Source organism: Saccostrea echinata, unplaced genomic scaffold (genome assembly GCF_033153115.1).
Source record: "Saccostrea echinata isolate AGI-Se365-2 ecotype Australia unplaced genomic scaffold, CSIRO_AGI_Sech_v1 ptg000065l, whole genome shotgun sequence".
Classification (NCBI taxonomy): domain Eukaryota; kingdom Metazoa; phylum Mollusca; class Bivalvia; order Ostreida; family Ostreidae; genus Saccostrea; species Saccostrea echinata.
The window spans coordinates 2,821,086-2,838,728 of record NW_026889814.1 but is presented as its reverse complement, the minus strand read 5'-3'; the positions used below and the strand labels follow the sequence as shown (position 1 = coordinate 2,838,728).

The following is a 17,643-nucleotide window of genomic DNA, read 5'->3' as shown; positions in this document are numbered from 1 at the left end:
TGCTTGACTATGTGTTTTATGCGGTTTGTTATTTGAATATCCAACCAATAGGCAGTTGGATGTTTGAATATCCAATTGGTTCACAGTTGGAACTTTATATATACGACTAGTGCTGGTTGAAAAGTTAACATATTAACAAATAACAATGAGTTACGTCATTGAAGTTTTAACGTAGTACTTACAAAACACCTGCTAAATCAGATTTAGATTCTATCTTCTCAACACGCTAAATAAATAAATAAAATCTTAATAATGTTATAACTAAATGATGTTTTGAACAAAATATCATAGACTTTGATAGGTATTTGCCAAATTATGACATTCTAAACATCGGAAATGTCCAATGTGTTTATTTCACATATGTGACATTTAACTTCTAATAATGAAGGGTAACTTTTGATTCTTTTATAAACAGTAGAAACCTGAATGTCAAGATTATATCTTGATACTAAAGGTCAAATATGATGACGTCATTTATCGATTTTTTAAATTTTCTCTTAGATTTTATCATACTTACAACTTTACAATTATATACATGTACAACTCATGGATAAATTTTCCTTGTTTAAAATATTTCAATTCTTAAAACTATTTCAATTAACCTTTTAAATGTTCATAAAATTTGAATCATGCATTCTCTTCATAGTACAGATCTCAAAAATCCCCACTCAAAAATTATATAATTTTATGTTCTATTTTTACACCACAGCGCACACAATGAAACCAATTACAATATCTTACATTTTCTTTAAGATTGGCAGCTTTAAAATAATTCTAAACACGAAAAAAATATACATGCATTGAGATAAAAAGAAGAAGAAAAGAAAATATATTAAAAAGGAAGTCACTGTTCAAAGAGACTGTTCCTCGAATATTATTGGGAAGTCAAAATGTTGCCTTTGGACTAAGAGAATTTTGTATTCCATCACATGTATTTTTGCTAAACTTTTTCCCCCATCATACTAAATCTTTTTAAGGTATAACACTTTAAAAGATCTTCATAATAATTGTTCCTCTGTTGGTACATATACCAATACCAGCACTATTTTTTTAAATCAAATACTAGTATGTACAGAATAAAGTCATAAAGTTACGCGATCTTTGCATTGCATCTTAGAAATTGTCGGTAAAATACGTATACACGTATGTTGCAGTTTCATTTGTTTAGAGTCTTGCATATTCAAATTCTGATGTATTCATAGTATTTGACTTTGAAATGCCAACTCTACTCATAAATTTAATATAATAATGAACTCTAGATCTATTAACTTACATGTATGACTTATACATGTATTAGAAATATGTTTCTTCTTTCCAAATAAAGATAATCTAAATGCTGTAAAATTAATGTAGCCTATTTATTTTTCAAAATGCTTCATATTATAAAACAATTTATGAATGAAAATTGAATGCACAATATTTTTTGTAACTTAATACAAGTAAATTTAAAAAAAAAAAACATGATGGACCTTTGAGAAAATGTTCCATAATTAATTCATAAAGTCTTATTTATACATGTACTTTAAATTTACCTACAACATGTACATGTTGAAATTCATTTTGATAAAATTTACAATCACTATGTTCACTGCAGAATCAGTCTTCTAAATCTAACTCCAAGTCTTCAATCTCATCCACTAATTCTTGTCTCTTTGCTACCTTTGCAAGCTGCTCTTTTTCAGGACTTTTTAGTTCACCTGAGTCAATTTTAGCTTTTAAGTCATCCACTTGTTTTAATTTCTTTCTCAAGTTCCTAAGTTTCTTTTCTATAGCTGCTTTATCACTTGGTGGGGCCTGCTTCTGAGAATCTTCAGAAATTTTAGAAGCTGCCAGAGTCTGAGTTACGTTATCCACACTTTCCCCCCTCCCTGCTGTGCCAGATTCCTGCTGCTGTTTTTTCTTTTCTTTCCGCTTGGCATTCTTTTTAGCAGACTTTGACATGGGTTGGCTATCGGATTTTTTTGTTGCCTCCACATCATCTGGGTTTAGACCGGGTGGCAGGGTTGGTCGACTCTTCATCCACTGCACTCCCCGATTTTCATATCTACAAAATGTCCAAAAATAAAAATAATAAGCAATAAAACTTGCTTCCCATAAAATAATAACATTTGTTGAAATTTAATAATATACTGTGTACAACAAAATTTGTATTCAAAGGTTCACCAAGAATTAAAACAGTACATAAAGCTGCAAAGTTAACATAAAATTTTTATTTGAAATTTGCCTGAACTTAAAAACTGTTGAACTTTGTTATTTCCAGCACTAATATTATATTGAATATGAGGGATATTTCTAAAAAAAAAAAAAAAATAAAGGGGGGGGGGGAGGTATGTACACAATGTAAAAGGGTCAAAGATTGAAACTTTGCTATAAAATTTGGGTTCAACAGCAATATCTCAAACCCTCATATAAATGGAATTTTTTTTTTAAAAAAGTGAAATGTTTGAAACAGTATCACAACAAAATATAAAGTGGGCATTACGTTTTAAAATAGAGTTACATAATCATGATAATGTTCAAGCCTAGTTGTACACTGGTTAACATGTTAAAAGATATGTCAGATAACCCTGTAAAATATTAATGAATTTTTAATGATTAATTGATAATAAGCAGGACGGCCTAACTTTTACAACTGTTTTAGTCTCACCATCCATTTTGGTGCCGTCACACTAATCTAGTACATGCGTACCAATAACACCCAAGAGCCCACTTAAATTAACTCATAACGATAAAGAGCTCCACATAAGTAAAATGCGAAGGTGAAAGTGCGAAGTTGCAAGGCGAAAGTGCAAAGTTGCAAAGGCAAAAGTGCGATATTAGTATCGCTCCTTCACCTTCGCACCCTCGCCTTCACATCTTCACGCTTTGCCGTCGCATCTTCACACTTTCGCTTCTTCACCTTCGCAACTTCGCACTTTCTCCTTCGCAACTTCGCTATCTCGCATCTTCGCCCTGAAGGCTAGTGTGAGAAGGTGCGAGTGGCGCCAACGGAACACCATAGTATACAGTTCTAACTTACAGAGGCTATAAAGGACTTACACAGGTATACAGAACTGACAGAGGGTATACAGAACTGACACAGGGTATACAGAACTTACACAGGCTAAACAGGACTTATACAGGCTATACAGGACTTACACAGGCTATACAGAACTTACACAGGCTATACAGAACTTACACAGGCTATACAGGACTTATACAGGCTATACAGGACTTACACAGGCTATACAGGACTCACACAGGCTAAACAGGACTCACACAGGCTATACAGGACTTAAACAGGTATACAGAACTTACACAGGCTATACAGAACTGACACAGGCTATACAGAATTTACACAGGCTATACAGAATTTACACAGGCTAGCTATACAGGACTTACACAGGCTAGACTTACACAGGGTATACAGAACTTACACAGGGTATACAGAACTGACACAGGCTATACAGGACTTAAACAGGTATACAGAACTTACACAGGCTAAACAGAACTTACACAGGCTATACAGGAATTATACAGGCTATAAAGGACTTACACAGGCTATACAGAATTTACACAGGCTATATAGAACTTACACAGGAACTTCCTCCTGGGGAACATATCCATCTTTAACTTTTCTGGGCTTTCTCCATGTTCCATCAGGTCGACGTGTGGCAGGGATATAAAGCTCACCTGAAATAGAAAAAAAAACTAAGTGAGATAGGACATACATGTAGAAAGGCATGATCAACATTCAGTAAGGATCATAATCAGTGATGATTCTATGAATTGGCCAAAATGTCTTAAATTTTTTTGAGGTGGAGGGGGTGCCAAAATAAGGGCTTTATGGAGTCCTGAAAATGCTTAAATGAGTGACAAGTATTGAATTTTGACAGTTTGTTCAACAACTGTTACATCCTAACCTGGCTGAATAAACAGCCACGCCATTGTAAGGAAGTTTGAATCATCCTTACGCTTGTGTTTACCTTACTTAGAGATAAAACCAAATGTCTGAATGATGCAGACTAGAACAAAACATGGACTAAACAACTTGAATAAACGAATACCTGAATAAACTACCCCCGGACAGAAACGGACCAGGATCGATGCAAAATTAGAAAGTACCAAAAACATCAGAAAACTGGTTCATGTCGGATTTTTGGATTCAAATTAGCGGAATTCCGCTTAATATCGGAACAGAATCATCACTGCATAATACATGTAATAAATTTTCCATCACTTTAGACTAAGTCTGTACTTCAGAATTAATAAAGGTTGACTCTCATGTACAATGAAGAATGCATATGAAATATAGATTGAACATCATGGACAACAATGCTGGCCATGTTTATACATCTGTTTTACTGTACACAAGATATATCTGAAAATGTAACAGATATTTGCATATTCTTATAAGAAAGAGCTGAATCCAAAGGCACTGATAGATTTTCACCAGTTTTGATTAGAATTGATGTGTATCAAAGATTTTTTTCTATCCAGCTGGTAAACTGATAAACTTGTCAGATGTGTCTGAGTTTCCTGAAGACACTGTTTGCATTGGTTTCAATACAAAATCAATTATTTTTTTCTTAGTCAAATGATTAGCAATTTTAATGTGTAAAACAAGTAGGGAGAAAAAACCATGGATCAAAATTTATACCCAGGCCCCCTAAACTCTCAAATCCAAGAAACACATCAATTCTGAAAACATCAGAGGTAGAGGTGGGATCTGGTGCAATGGAGGAGTAAACATCTCCTAAAGATTGGTCATAACCACCGTGTGCCCCCTTTGCATGATCAAGTAAACAGAGAAATCCATAGACAATCCAGTATGAAAAAAATGGCCTAACAATTAATGTAAGAAAGATGTCAGTAAACATACAATCTAATGACAGATTGCATCAAACAAGGTCAATGAATTAACCATTGATATTGGGAAATGTTGACGTTAAACAACATTAAAGATAACCTTGATTCATCAATATATTTGTCAGTAGTCTGCTTCATTTTAGAATATGCTCTTACAAAAAACAACAACATTTTCTTGCCTATCCAATCAACTGGGAGACATAAACCTCATATATTTCAGTGATAATGCCAGATATGTTGACAGTGCGACTGTTGGGGCTAGCTACTGGATGCCTATTCATTTTTATCTTAAGTTAAATTAGATCCCCTCCTTCAAACCGCAAGACATTTTGAATACTACATCATAGGTCAATTGTATATTTCCAGATCAGAGTCTTAAAAGTGCAATTTTTTTTTATCAAAGAGCATTCAATATACAATCTAATCTGCAATTTCCTCTAAAGTACAGTTAGTTTGAATCAATTTTATTTGTGTACGTTAGTTGTAACCACGAGAACGTAATTTGCTGCAAGATGCATTTTGCAAAGGATTGTGGGTCCAGAGGTTAATTAGGGAGAAAAATCACTTGGATCAATGTGTACAGTCTTAATTTTCTCTTTACCCAGTCTTTGCTTTCGAGCTCGCTGCACTCGATATTACCTCTACTCAATTAAGGTAAATTTACGATAGAAAAGTTGAAGTCATCATATTTACTGTACTGGTAATTAAAAGTAATTTTCTTAAACACAGAAATCAATATGTGCATGGTACTATGCAGGGTTTTCAATATAAAAAATTGGGCAGTTGAATTGAAAATGTGAGGTGGATCCAACCAAGACTGAAGTGCCACGGGCAAGAAAAACCTAAGGGGGGGGGGGGGTCTGGGGGCACCCCCCCCCCCTTCCAGAAAATTTTGTAAAAAAAAGTGCAAATTTTTGCATTCTGGGATCATCTGGAAGACTAGAGGATTATTACTATAAAAGCTGTCCCCCTTATGTGAAAATTCAAAGCAAATAAAGTCAACAAAATTGATAAAAGCGACATGATTTATTAATGTAGGTTGAACGATATTTAAATATGTGACAGATTTAATTATTTAATAATTAGAAAGCTGAGGCTAGTAAGCCCTATGCAGACTTACAGATGGCTCAATCATATACTATAGACTTTTTTTTGGATTATATACTAGCTAGAAATAAATTAAAATATTGAGCCTGTCAAAAATTTTATTGAAAAAGTTCTAGTTCTATACACTTTCACAATTATAAATTAACTGATTTGACAGTTGTTGAAGCAAGCCAACATTTAGAAATTATGACGAGACAAATTTGGGTTTGATACCTAATCATATTACATACAAATTGTTTTTAGAAGATCTTAGAGTGAGTTATTTCAGTAGCCTACCCAGGTTTCCTGTCATCTGTCAAATTACATTGCTGTTTCATCAAGTCTGTTCAATTTCATGAATGAAAGTTTATTTTATAATAAATATATTTGCTTCAAGAACATGATGAAGCCTTATACCCTCAGATTTACTCATTTAGGTCTCTTTCTAAATGAACTTGAAATTGGTGCTTGCTCAAGAGATCGTTTCATGTTTACATTTGGAACACTTCTGATTTTTCATTACATACTCAACATTTGGAATACCTTGGATAATAGCCATTTGTAAAGCAATTACGTTCCATCACGAAACTTCTGTTTACATTTGAGCTACAGTGTATATACAGAGCATCCTCTGCTTAACAACCCAGAAAAGTACAAGGACTATATAATTTGAATAAACAACCACAATTTAATCAGAACATAACTCAAAACAGTGTTATTGTGTGCATTACTCTAGAGGAATTTCGAGCCAGCGATTCCTGTTAATCAAAACGGGGACATTTAGCCAGGTACCGGTGCTTATTATTATTAATATTACATGTACATGTACTATGAGATGCACAGTTTTCTAGCTACAAGCCTGTGTGTTAAGGTTGTCTTGAGCGATAGAGTGCCTAGACTTGCTTGTCCGAGGTTCAAATGTAACAGGAAAGGAGTAAAAATGTGACAGACCAGACCATGATTTGAACCCAGACCCCCTGAATCACTAGTCAGGTGTTCTGCCAAATGAGCTATCTGGCCAACAGCGATCAAATCCGTCTGACCATCCTCCCTCCTTAAAGGTCTGGGACCCCAAAGACAAACCCAGGCTCTTCCTTGGCAGGTCTTTCTCATGTCACTTCCAGGGCATGGCGTGGCACAAAATTAACAGGCAAGGAAAAAATGAGATGGTTCAGACCAGGATTCGTAACCTGGCCCCCTGAATCTCCAGTCAGGTGTTTTAGCAACTGAGCTATCTGGCCACCGGCGATCGAACCGTCCAACCGCCACAGACCATTAAAAAAAAATAAGACGCGAGCCTTTGGATCAGTTGTACTTAAGAACTATGACGAGTACATAAAACTTCTTTAATTATGTATATTTAGGCGTATCATTGCTTTCCTTTATAAAATGAGCACACATATTGCAAATAATTATCAACATTATTCCATCTAATCGGTAGCGCAGCATCCGACTCAAAGCCAAAGCTATTCGTTTATCTATAACCACTGATAACCATGAAAGAATGATAAAATTCAAGTTATGCACACATATACATTTCTTTTTTTTACAAAAAAGGTTCCAATATATTACCTGTCTTCTCATCTTTAACAACACCTTCTCGCTCAGGAACAAAATCCATGAGAAGGGGTTAATATTTTCACTAGTAACTCAGGTTGAAGGTAAGGTTTGAAGAAATTCGAACTAGAACTCTTCTGTATTTAAAGATAAAAATGTGAAAACGTAATTCTAATTCTGTATTATACACTGCATCATGTACTTATCCGGAAAAGTTTCTTTATTGAATATACAGAAAAAGAATGGATTTTAAGAAAATATACAAAAAACCAGATTCCACTCGGTGATGGATAATCTTGTGGACATCTTTCAACCTCTCTTCCTTTCTCTTGTTCAGATTGTTCAGTTACTGCCCACCGGGGGCTGGCCGGGGTATTTTAGTCACTGTGATAGAAGTTAAATTAGTCAATCTAAAAGCTAGTACCCCTAATGTGTTGGGAACAGCAAATTAATAAAAAATATAACAGGTCTAGAGATGGACTGTCTATTAAATAAAATGCAAATGTAAATGTATTAGGAATAAGCGATAAAACTTAAATTACATGCATGTAAGTATATTTATACCCGCTCTCTACAGTTCTGGAATCAGAACGGAAACAAAATTTTAGTGTACTTTTGGAAACCTACTCTCTGGTGAAAAAAATGTTGTAGATACTACCAACAGACAAATGTCAGGTATATAAAGACTTTATTAATTTTTAATTGTCAAGAAAAATTTAAATATTTACAATGAACATGTATGTACAGAATTAATCCAATGTCATTTTGACTATGCCTGTTCGTGTTGGTTGATTTTTTTTTTTTTGGGGGGGGGGGGGTTGTTTCAAAAACCACAATTTGTATTGAGTTGTGCTCCCTCCCCACGCGAACTGAATTTGTTTTCTACGGGCCTAGTTTTATTTCATCCTCGGGGCAGTTATTGCATGCAATAACATTTTCATAAAACTTCAATAAGATTTTGATCTTTATGTAAAATATTACGACTTTATTAATTTGCCATTAGCAAAAACCAATTAAATAAAAGATAATTGGTCTTTTAATTAATTTTCAGAAAGATTTATGCCATCGTTATCATAAACGAATATCACGCACCTGTTCTGTTGTATGGTTAGATGGTATCAATAAAACTGAAAACAACACCCGGTGAATTATTCACTGTGTACAACGGAGGAAGCATTGGCATCTTTACGCTCAGGTAAGGCTTCATCGTCAATGCTACTTACCTGTATATAATTATTGTGCTTGATAAAACTTAACATAATTGAAAATGAAAAGAAATATGTCTCGTTTAATTTCACAACCTATAACATATATTAACCCCAAATTAAAAAAAAAATGAATATAGAATTTTAAAAAAAGTTCGTGAAATATAGCTGATCATCCATAATTGAGTAAATAACAAATTTAGTTGTATTCAACTATAAATCTATTTTACAAAAATTCTTCCATTATAAAAGTGAGTTAAGCATTGCCAGAATCGACAAAAAATAATGTTTAACGTTAATTTCTTTAATTGGTTTTGAATTTTTGAAAAGAAATAATATAGAAAGTAAACATTTTGGAATGATAAATAAAATGAAGTTAATAATTTAAAAAAACAAAAGCTTAGATTTGAATGAAAGAGAAAAACCCTCCCAGCATATGTTTAAGAAATGCTTTTATTTTTGTTGAATAGTGATAGAATGTACGAGTCTGAAATTCTAATCACGCTAGTTAAAATTATTTTCATTCGTTTACAGGAAATGAAGCATCTGTGTATTTTACTTTTGCTTTCGATGTGCCATTTATCAGGTAAGACATTTATGTATCTCTTGTGTTTCTGTTTTGTTTCTTTCTCTTGTTATTCTTTGCTTGAGTTGGGTAGGGGTATCAGTTTTCTATAGATAAAAGAAAACCTAGTGACTTCAGAACTATTACTTCAGTCTTGTTAACACATTAACTAAGGTATAATTCATTAAAAAGACAATGATATAAATGTCAATGAATAAAGAAAAAAAAAATGATTGGATTTTTACATTAGTTCGAGTCATTTGGAACAAACACACTGTTTTAGCGATCCAAAGGCTCTGATGGCTTTGTATAATCCAGAAAAAAGCGATATGGTCAGTAAAGTATGTCAACAGAAAAAAAGTACTCGATGTGCAGATTTACATGTACATATACATGCATCTTGCCTCTAATAATTATAAAATTTGAATATCCGAGCTCAGGGACTAAAATGGAAATAAAGTCAATTATAAAATACAATCTCCGGGAAAAGTATACACTTTGAAGCATACATACACGTGTATATATGGTAGTGTATGGAGCAAATAATAGAGCATTGTAAGTACTTTGTTTAGAAAATTAAAACAGATGCGATATGAAATAATAGAATTTGAAAGTTTTCATGCGATAGAAAAACGTGGTCTTGCAGCAAGTTTCTCTTAATTAAATTCGTCGTCGCGTTTGACTGATTTCTTTAGATATTAAAAGCATAATTAATATTCATGATTTTTTTTTTGACAAGAATCTAATGAAACGTATTTTATATCTACATACAAGTACACTTTATTTGTCGAAAAATTTCAGTTTAACAAAAGCAATTTTAATGTCGAATATTATTTTTCTCCACTGCAAGTATATAAAGATTTGGATTTATTAAGATTCTAAAATATTGTTTTCATCAAGAACTAAATGAGAAAAAAAATACTACATGAACCTATATGCACCTATACACGTTCTCTCAAGTTCAAGTTCATTTCACTCAAAACCAGGTAAATATATGGTACTGTACATGAAGACAATGAAAAATATTTACAGCATATAAATTCAGGTCAGAGGTACAAGTATATGATATACATATTCAGAAAATGAAATTGAAAGAGGACAAAAAAAGAAGAAAAAAAGATAAATACATATACATTGTAATAAATATAATAATGGTATAAATGAGGAAAAAAATCATGGAGGACAAACTACATGTAAATCATATATTTTTAATATAAAAGTACAGAGTTTTTTCAGTGTCTTAGCATCTTGTTTTGTCATCAATTGAGAAAATTAAAGTATATTTGATCTAGTAAAGTAGTATTCATTAATATACTTTTTCCTAATGTTTGACAATGCAGTGCATTCAAGTATAAAATGAAATTCATCAGCAACGTGTTTGGTTTTACAAAGTATACATAATCTTTCATTTAATGGTATACCTGCCCATCTTCTCAGCTCAAATGGTAGACGGTGATTAGAAGTGCGGAATTTTACAAGTATTCTTTTTAAACTTTAATGGCAAAATACTTAAATACTTTTGACATTCAAATTTATTTTAAAAAGTTTATTATACACAAAACCCTTGGATGAACTATTAATGTCAGCATGCCATTTTGTATGAATTGATCCTGTAATCGTTGCTTTAAAACAGTAGTAACCCAATCTTGATCAAGACTATCACAGAACTGTCCATTCCAAATATTAGATAGTCCACAAGAATCGAAAATACGATGCACACAATCAATCCATGGATTCTTACCAATTTCAGAATTAGAGATTAAATATTTATATAAAATACATGATGTTTTGTTTCCGGGGCTGTTAATTAATTTACACCAGTAAGAAACAATCCTGGAATAAAGCAGGACAGATAATGGAAAGCGTCCTGTTTCACCAAAAACTATATACATAAAATTTGGAATACTTCTTTTCAAGTAAAATATATGTTTCAAAAATTTAAATGAACACGCTCAATAATGTCTAAGTTTTCAAAACCCCAGATTTCACAACCATAGAGTAACACTGGTGCAACCATTTTATCGAACAATTCAAATTGACATGTTACAGGGAGGTTGAATTGTCTAATTTTTCTGATTACACCATACATTGCTTTTTGGGCTTTGTCACACAGATATTTCTTGACTTTTAAAAAGGAACCAGATCTTGAAAAAAAAATCCAAGATATTTAAATTCTTTTTACATTTTCTTGACTCTTGTTATTGTAGTAAAATTCTCTTTTGAATAAAGAACTTTTTGAAAAAAATTAATATTTTTGTCTTGTCAGTATTAACTTGCAATTTCCACTCCCTACAATAGCATTCAAATTCATTCAAAGCATCCTGTAGATCATCAGGAGTTTCTGCTAAAATGACAGTATCATCAGCATATAAAAGTATAAGAAGTTTTAAGTACATGCATAATAATTATTCATTTTCTATAGAAGTAGTAAGGCTTTTTAAATAAATTAAATTTTTATCAACAAGGTAATTTTCAAGGTCATTAATGTACAGAGAAAATAAAAAGGGGGATAAGTTTTCCCCTTGCCGGACTCCGACATTACAAAAGAAAAAAAATCAGTTGTAGTGCCATTCATCTTAACAAGTGATTTAAAGCCTTGATACATGTTGGTAATATATACTTGAAGCATTTTGAAGCATTTGCCTTTAATTCAATAATTTAGAAGTTTACTCCAAACACCCATTTTTCAAACAGTATCATACGCTGGTTTGAAGTCTATTAAAGCACAAAAAAGTTTTTTCTTGCACTTCATCAGTGTGTTTGATAAAAAATGTAAAGTCAGAATATCGTCTAAAGTAGAATATTTGCCGTTAATCACTCATGTATTTAAACATTTTTCAGTTGCTATTACTCGATTTTACGATTGTGACGTGTACGGGCCCTCTGATCCTAACCCCTATCTCTCCCCCAAAGCTGGCTATGACGATAAAATCTGCATCCAGGATTTTACGGAAGGCGTGTTCTACTGTAAATGGTGGACATGCCAAACCCCACCCTGTCCACGTGATCAGGAATTAAGCTCCGCCTACAACAAATGCCCTTACTGTGAAGGTTAGTAATGCATAATCTCTTGGGCATAATAATTATTGCGTGGTAATTTTATTTAGATATTTCGTGAAATTTATCGAGATGATTAGTAGTAGACTTTTCTCAGAAAACAATCAATTTCTCTGTGTCGCATTAATTTGTGAATGTATTGGTAAGTACATATAAAATCCGTCATAAAATTATATATATAAATTTCTTCTTGTTTCCCACAGGTACCTGTAGTAATGGCGGAGTAATTCACGATGTAGGAACTTCCTTTTTATGTGCGGATGGATACAACATCTGTCGCTGTGGTAAAACTGGTGTTGTGTCTACATCCTATGCAATGACGAACAAGTTTTCCCTCTGTGGTGCTCCAATAGAAGCATGATAAAATTCAAATATGTTGCAATTATAATTAATAAATGAGTCATTCCACATTTACAGAAAAACACAGGGGGATTCAGTTTGGGCATTATCAAATTGAATATATCCGCAAATGCATTTTGAACGAGAGGTAATAGTTATCTTTCTTGGCGTTATTTTATAAATTCGTTTACATTACTTTTTGTTAGAAATATAACGATTTTTTTATACGGACAAATCGCTAAAATTGAGTCTCACTGATACCACTTATACATGCAGTACATGTATGTGATAAAGCATCAATATTGTGTATTAACCGCTGGTTAGCAATGGCGGACCTGTTTGCATTCTCAGGGAACTAGTATATAGGTCCCTGACATTCTTTAAATCGTATTTGTTATGAATGGGCGAATTTGTACCTATTCAATATAAAATTCTTATAGGGTATGTATAAAAATCGTCATAAAAAAAGAAATGTCACATGGACATTGTAATTGGTGATTAGCATATTGTTTGATACACAATATACATACATACATACATACATACATACATACATACACACATACATACATACATATATATATATATATATAGAGAGAGAGAGAGAGAGAGAGATGGGTCAAGTTATGCTACACTATGTCACCAAGGAATTTATATAACAGCGCCCGCGTGGCGCAGTGGTAGACTCTGAGCGTCTGCGATTAGCCTAGAGTCGCAGAGTAAAGTGCTAATTCTTGTGCCGCGGGTTCGAATCCACTAAGGGACGTGGGAGACCGGTCCATGAAATTTATATAAGTACAGATAAATTTAAAACAAAAATTAAAGGAATGGTTGTAATAACATTTTGTACAGGTATATACAAGTGTGTGTGTGTGTTTTGAAAAGGGGGGGGGGGGTCTCTACCTTTAATATACAATTAATGTATAAGAATTATATGCATGTACATTCAAAATATAATTTATTTTGATACTTACCGAAAAAGTTATTTTCAAACATAAATACATGTACAAGTTTACTAAATGAAAAGAATTTTTCTGTAACGAAGAGAATTACTGTTAACAGAGGCAGTTCAAGTTGTTTTGCTTTGGATTCTCATTATGTTCACATTGTACCAATTTGTCTTGTTTCGTGTGATTGAATTTTTCGATACTTTACTTTTGGTAAACCGTATTCGCATGAATTAGAGACATCGACTCTATGTATACTGTTTGGGATTGGGATGCTGGGGAAGAAACAAAGATGTCTGATTCAGTTCCCGAGGAAAAGTTCGACTGTTTAATAACCTGCTATGCCCAGAGATTCATCGTTTCATACTCTGAACTCAATGGCATCTCCTCGGACCTTTCCGGCAAGCTCAGAAAATAACTATTATCGGAAAAGGCCCGAGAAGATGCGATCTCTTTGAATTCAATGCTGTGAATTTTAATGATAAAAAGAGACACTTTTAAAAATATTAAAAAAAAACCCACAAAACAATAAAACCAGTTGGAACAAGCTACAGATTGAGAATCAGAACAAATCATTTTATTTTGTTCTATTTCATTTATTTATATAATGATCAACATTTCAACTGACCTGCATAGGACAAAAAAACAAAACAAAACAAAACAAAACAAAACAAAAAAACATAGAGTTTCTTTTTCTATGGGTGGGGTCCATTATAAGTATAAAAATGTGAGTAAATTTAATCACTTATCAGTTTATATGTATGAAATATTTTTCGTAATATTTGTAAACAAGACTTAGTGCAAAGCTTTCAAATATGTAAAAACGGAAGTGATGGCTTACATCTAAATTTAACTGAATAAAAAAAATCTAACTGACGAGACTGTAGCTTCACTGGTTTGTACCTATAGCAAAGGAAGAGAAAAGTAGCACTTGCACTTGAAAGTCTCTTTTTGTGACAAGATTTATTGCAATCAGACTAAAACTGTTAAAGGAGTAGCCTTTTGAAAGAATTTCACAGAGATTTCTGTTTTAGTAACCATGGTAAGACCCTCATCAAAATCAGAAAACAATAAACAGAATTATGTATCTCCGTGTAGTCTTCTGGTGTGCCAAGTTTTATTGAAATCACACCAAAAATGTAGGAGGAGTAGCATTATGAAAAAAAAACACAGACAGACAGACAGCTGTGAATGACTTTATGCTTTAAAGTTTTTTTCTATCTATATCGTTTTAATGTTGAACATGAATAATTTTACAAATTTAGAATTAAAAAAAACTACAATTTGTAATATACAAAAGAATGTTTGAATGGCAAATATACGTAACCATTATTCTCATGAAAAGTAATAGATGCTTGATTTGTTACACCAACAAAACAAAAAACTAATTGTCCATCGTTTAACAATTTCTCAGCCAGCTTCCTTGTGACAACACTTCCCAGTTTGAGTCTTCTGTAGTCTGACTCTACATGTAACATACCGACTCCACCGTATTCCTGCTGAAACTCCCAGGCAACAGGACGTCCATCCTCGGTTTCAATACAGACTGTTGGCAAATTATCAATTTGATGACGTATCCATTGTCTGAGGTCACCATAAAGTTCAAATTTATCTTTACAGCGCCATGAATTGCGTATATATTCCACGTGATCTTGTCGTAAATGGGATAGCTTGAATCCATCTGGAATCTTTCTTATGTTATAAAACATGTGATAAAAAGATACCAATTAAATTTAGTTTTGATTAAAATAATAAAAAAAAAAACATATGTACGATAATAATGAATCTTTATAATAAATATAATGAATCTTAAGTTTATAATTAGCATACCTGGTACTCAATAATTAAACTTTAATTTACTTAGAGGAAATTGAAATAAATACTTACAGTGGAAGAATCTTATCAGGTGGCAATGTAAAAACAAAATCAACACCGCCTCCGCTCTGGACTGGAGTAGACTCTGTCGATTTGAATAAGTCTATCAAGGCATTCTTCACATCCGGAGTACAACCTGAAACAACAATTGTCTGGACAGCTATTGCTCTCTTTATTCAATAAATATGACCCATTTTTGTTATAATAAAAACACTTACACTTTACACGTACCTCAATTGTAAAAGAAATAATATGTTTAGAACTTTTCTTTTTGTTTCATTCAAACAATTTTGAATGAAGTATAATACAAAGGAAAGGCTTAGCTTGCATATTGATGACAAATGATACCCATGTAAATCTTGAATACTTTATACTTAAAACAAAAGGAATCTTGTTGCTCTATTAAGCCATGAAAGTGTGAAATTTATCATTCATATTGACGAGATTGCAGTTGTTTAATTTTTTAGATGTATTCACAAAAAACAGTAGTGTAATAAAATGAAATTATCTAAATAAATTGTCATGCACCGGTGTATTAATATCTTGTTCTCAGAGTTTTAGTTGTTTATTGGCTCCATTCATTTTTAATTGTTTATTGGCTCTATTCACCTGCAATGACTAAAGGAGATGCTATCGCCGTGGAAGCATGGCGCAACAGGTTTTCTAGGTATTGACAGAAAGATGGTCCTTTACAGAAAATGATAGCCAATTGCACAGTCTTATTTTTCTGTAAAAAAAAAAAAAAAGCGAAAAAATACAGCCAAAAAAAAAAAAAAAAAAAAAAAAAAAAAAAAAAAAAAAAAAAAAAAAAGAAGAAAGAAAACAGAAAAGAAGACAGAAAAGAAAACAGAAATACAAAATACAAACAAACAAAATTGGTACTTTGCTATCAACGAAAACAGCAGCAGAAAAATCTGGCCAGCTGTCCACCAGGACAGATTTATCTGTCAGTAGTCCTCTCTTCAGCAATTTGAAGTGATTGTAAGCCTTAAAAAACACGACAATTCATGTATGTCTAAAAATACACTTCCATCCAAGTAGGTATCTGGCAATAGAATTAACGGATTGTAATATAATAATTATTGTATTATTGAAAGATCATCTTGAATGGTCGTGTTCAGTCAACGAAAATTATGAGTATGCCTGACAAACTGCATTAATTTATAAAAAAGAAAAAAATGAAGATTTTTACAAGAATGCACTATAAAAGTACATCATCTGGAAATTTAAATGGTAAAAAATCAATACGGTTTGGAGATATAACAAAATTTATTCATAAAGTTTCAGTAAGTGATAACAAAGAACACAAGGATACAAAACTTTTATAGACTATAAAATAAAACAATAATAAACAACAGTCAAACATACACACAGAGATACAGGTAAGGCAGTCTCCAAGTCCTTCTCCAACTTGTCATATTGTGTTGGATCTACATGTAACACCTGCATCGCCATTTTGTCCTATTGTTACTGAACCGTGACTGGTATTCTTTATATACGAGTATCTATGCTACCTGTAGATTATGTCATATGAACCAAAAAGAAAAAACTGGGTTACGTTGAATATTTAATCATGCATCCTCTTTGCTAGCCTGTCACCTGCGTGGCGCAGTAGTTGCAGCGTTTGCTCTAGAGTCACGGAGTAGGAGTTGATTCTTGCATCACGGGTTCGAATCCCACAGCGAGACCCGAAGACCGGTCTTTCGGATGAGACCGTATTATCGGAGGTTCCATGTCGCAGTAGGTGTTGACACGAAAACGATCCCTCGATCACTGCTCAGAGGCCGTAAGTGCCGAGCACAGGTCTAAATTTGCAGCCCTCCACCGGCAAGTGGTGGCTTCTCAATATAAGTCAAAAATTCTCTAAGGGACGTTAAACAAACGAGCAAACAATCTTTGCTAGCCAAGGTTCCGATGATAATTCGTTGTCGCTGAATTTATATATATATATATATATATATATATATATATATATATATATATATATATATATATATATATATATATATATATATATATATATAGATGAATTGCAGTATTTGTAATCAGGAATTTCATTTATTTCCTGAATTTGGAAAAACATGAAATTCCTACTCCGCTCAGGAAATACGAGTATAGATTCACTTTCCATTTAAAATAACTGATAAAAAGAAGAGGATTTTTA

At 32.8% G+C, this 17,643-nt stretch overlaps 3 protein-coding genes across 3 annotated transcripts; 1 reads left to right on the top strand and 2 right to left on the bottom strand.

The window, feature by feature from the left end:
• Positions 1 to 1,444: 1,444 nt before the first annotated feature.
• On the bottom strand, positions 1,445 to 7,617 carry LOC133176025 (partner of Y14 and mago-like). Its single transcript, XM_061311200.1, has 3 exons — positions 7,507 to 7,617; positions 3,576 to 3,672; positions 1,445 to 2,044 (listed from the first exon to the last, which is right to left on the bottom strand). The coding sequence occupies exons 1-3, from the start codon at positions 7,553 to 7,555 to the stop codon at positions 1,597 to 1,599; spliced, it is 594 nt and encodes a 197-aa protein (XP_061167184.1). The 5' UTR covers positions 7,556 to 7,617; the 3' UTR covers positions 1,445 to 1,596.
• Positions 7,618 to 9,216: 1,599 nt separating this feature from the next.
• On the top strand, positions 9,217 to 12,687 carry LOC133176086 (uncharacterized). The gene is made up of 3 exons (XM_061311258.1): positions 9,217 to 9,282; positions 12,103 to 12,312; positions 12,522 to 12,687. Exons 1-3 carry the CDS (start codon positions 9,234 to 9,236, stop codon positions 12,677 to 12,679), a joined length of 417 nt encoding a protein of 138 aa, XP_061167242.1. The 5' UTR covers positions 9,217 to 9,233; the 3' UTR covers positions 12,680 to 12,687.
• A 2,162-nt stretch (positions 12,688 to 14,849) lies between these two features.
• LOC133176080 (glycine N-acyltransferase-like) lies at positions 14,850 to 16,928 on the bottom strand. Its single transcript, XM_061311249.1, has 5 exons — positions 16,848 to 16,928; positions 16,362 to 16,466; positions 16,089 to 16,206; positions 15,492 to 15,615; positions 14,850 to 15,296 (listed from the first exon to the last, which is right to left on the bottom strand). The coding sequence occupies exons 1-5, from the start codon at positions 16,926 to 16,928 to the stop codon at positions 14,882 to 14,884; spliced, it is 843 nt and encodes a 280-aa protein (XP_061167233.1). The 3' UTR covers positions 14,850 to 14,881.
• Between the last annotated feature and the right edge of the window lie 715 nt (positions 16,929 to 17,643).

What these genes read in the sequence shown, in the direction of transcription:
- LOC133176080 (XM_061311249.1), bottom strand. Translation starts at nt 16,928, where the DNA reads ATGCAGGTGTTACATGTAGATCCAACACAATATGACAAGTTGGAGAAG. An exon ending in ATCTCCTTTAGTCATTGCAG is followed by an intron (nt 15,616 to 16,088) that starts GTGAATAGAGCC and finishes TTGTTGTTTCAG; the next exon opens with GTTGTACTCCGGATGTGAAG. An exon ending in CCTGATAAGATTCTTCCACT is followed by an intron (nt 15,297 to 15,491) that starts GTAAGTATTTAT and finishes TTATAACATAAG; the next exon opens with AAAGATTCCAGATGGATTCA.
- LOC133176086 (XM_061311258.1), top strand. Translation starts at nt 9,234, where the DNA reads ATGAAGCATCTGTGTATTTTACTTTTGCTTTCGATGTGCCATTTATCA. An exon ending in TTCGATGTGCCATTTATCAG is followed by an intron (nt 9,283 to 12,102) that starts GTAAGACATTTA and finishes AACATTTTTCAG; the next exon opens with TTGCTATTACTCGATTTTAC. An exon ending in CAAATGCCCTTACTGTGAAG is followed by an intron (nt 12,313 to 12,521) that starts GTTAGTAATGCA and finishes TGTTTCCCACAG; the next exon opens with GTACCTGTAGTAATGGCGGA.
- LOC133176025 (XM_061311200.1), bottom strand. Translation starts at nt 7,555, where the DNA reads ATGGATTTTGTTCCTGAGCGAGAAGGTGTTGTTAAAGATGAGAAGACA. An exon ending in TGTTAAAGATGAGAAGACAG is followed by an intron (nt 3,673 to 7,506) that starts GTAATATATTGG and finishes TTTCTATTTCAG; the next exon opens with GTGAGCTTTATATCCCTGCC. An exon ending in CCCCAGGAGGAAGTTCCTGT is followed by an intron (nt 2,045 to 3,575) that starts GTAAGTTCTATA and finishes GACATTTTGTAG; the next exon opens with ATATGAAAATCGGGGAGTGC.